Source organism: Thecamonas trahens, assembly GCF_000142905.1.
Source record: "Thecamonas trahens ATCC 50062 unplaced genomic scaffold supercont1.72, whole genome shotgun sequence".
Taxonomy (NCBI): domain Eukaryota; order Apusomonadida; family Apusomonadidae; genus Thecamonas; species Thecamonas trahens.
In genome coordinates, this window is record NW_013657608.1 from 52548 (window position 1) to 53900 (window position 1353).

General features: G+C 62.1%; 2 protein-coding genes across 2 annotated transcripts in view; one reads left to right on the forward strand and one right to left on the reverse strand.

Annotated features, from left to right (window-relative positions):
* The window catches only part of AMSG_11209 (COP9 signalosome complex subunit 5a), a gene marked incomplete at its 3' end in the record, with an annotated part of 1543 nt that extends 507 nt beyond the window's left edge, over positions 1 to 1036 (forward strand). The window contains exon 2 of the mRNA XM_013897406.1: positions 118 to 1036. Coding sequence (XP_013752860.1) covers positions 118 to 1036 — 919 coding nt within the window. The remainder of the gene's footprint in view (positions 1 to 117) is intronic.
* A 43-nt stretch (positions 1037 to 1079) lies between these two features.
* Positions 1080 to 1353, reverse strand: part of AMSG_11210 (uncharacterized protein) — a 1235-nt gene continuing 961 nt past the window's right edge. The window contains exon 2 of the mRNA XM_013897407.1: positions 1080 to 1246. Within this exon, the coding sequence (XP_013752861.1) occupies positions 1151 to 1246 (96 nt within the window). The 3' untranslated portion in view covers positions 1080 to 1150. The remainder of the gene's footprint in view (positions 1247 to 1353) is intronic.

Here is a 1353-nt window from a genome sequence, read left to right on the forward strand (position 1 = left end):
CAAGTATCCGCAACGTAGCGCCCCTCCCCCCCTCCCCTCCCTCCTCCCTCCCTCCCCTCCCTCCCCCCTCCCCCTGCTTGCTGCTGCGGACTGGTGGTGGCGGTGATGCTCACGTAGTGTCCACTACTTTAAGCGGACGAAGATCTCGGCCAAGGCGCTGCTGAAGATTGTCATGCACGCGCACTCGGCGGCAAAGGGCGAGCGCAAGACAGAGATCATGGGCATGCTGCTGGGCAAGGTGGTGGGCGAGACTATCATTGTGCTCGACGCGTTTGAGCTGCCCATTCAGGGCGAGGAGGCATTCGTCACCGCCGGCGACCAGGCCAACATCTACATGTCCGAGTACGTGGCCAACTCGAAGCTCGCCCGCCCGGAAAACCCCATCGGGTGGTACCACTCGCATCCGGGCCTGCAGGTCTTTCTCTCGGGCACCGACTGCACCACCCAGAGGCTGTACCAGCAGTTCATGGACCCGTGGCTCGCCATCGTCATCGACCCGGTCCGCACCATGACCTCGGGCAAGGTCGAGCTCGGCGCGTTCCGCACATACCCGCCGGGTACCTCGGCAGCGTCGGCCTCGTCGGGCTGGGAGCCTGTTCCGGCCGATCTTATCGAGGAGTTTGGCGTGCACAAGGACGAGTACTACAAGATGGAGACCTCGTACTTCAAGTCGGCCTCGGACGCCGCCCTTCTTGACCTGCTCTGGGACCAGTACTGGGTCTCGGCCCTCGCCACCAACGCGCTCACCTCCAACGCAGAGTACTTTTCAGACTGCATCCACAAGGTTGCCCGCAAGCTCGAGGATGCCGAGGAGGAGATGGCCCACTCGTCGTCGTCGTCGTCTGCCCGTTTCCGCGCAGGCGGCGCCGGCGCAGGCTCGTCCATGAGCTTCCTATCCTCGGCACCAGCCGCTGCAGGCCCGCCAGACTCCAAGCTCGCCCTCTGCGCCGACGAAAGCTCCAAGTTTGCCATCGAGGAGCTTCATGCCCTCACCACCCAGGTTGTCAAGGACTCGCTCTTCAACATCCGCCGCTAGACCAGCATAAAGCTGTGTGTATGTGATGTGTGTGTGTGTGTGTGTTCAGGCGCTGCCTTGTCTGTGTTATGACCACCATCACTGCGTTCCAGCGTTCTAGGCTGCCTTCCTGCATTACTTTGCCGCAAGGTTGGTGTCGCGAACGTACTGCTCGAGCTCGCGCAGCGTGATGATGTCCAGCTCGTCGATGTTGATCTCGATTTCCATCGACTACAGAGGGGAGGTGAGTGTGGGAAGGGGAAAGACAAGGTGATAGGCAGTAGGGGGTGGGGGGGGGGGGGAGAGAGAGAGGAGGAGGGGGTAGCACGGCAGCATAA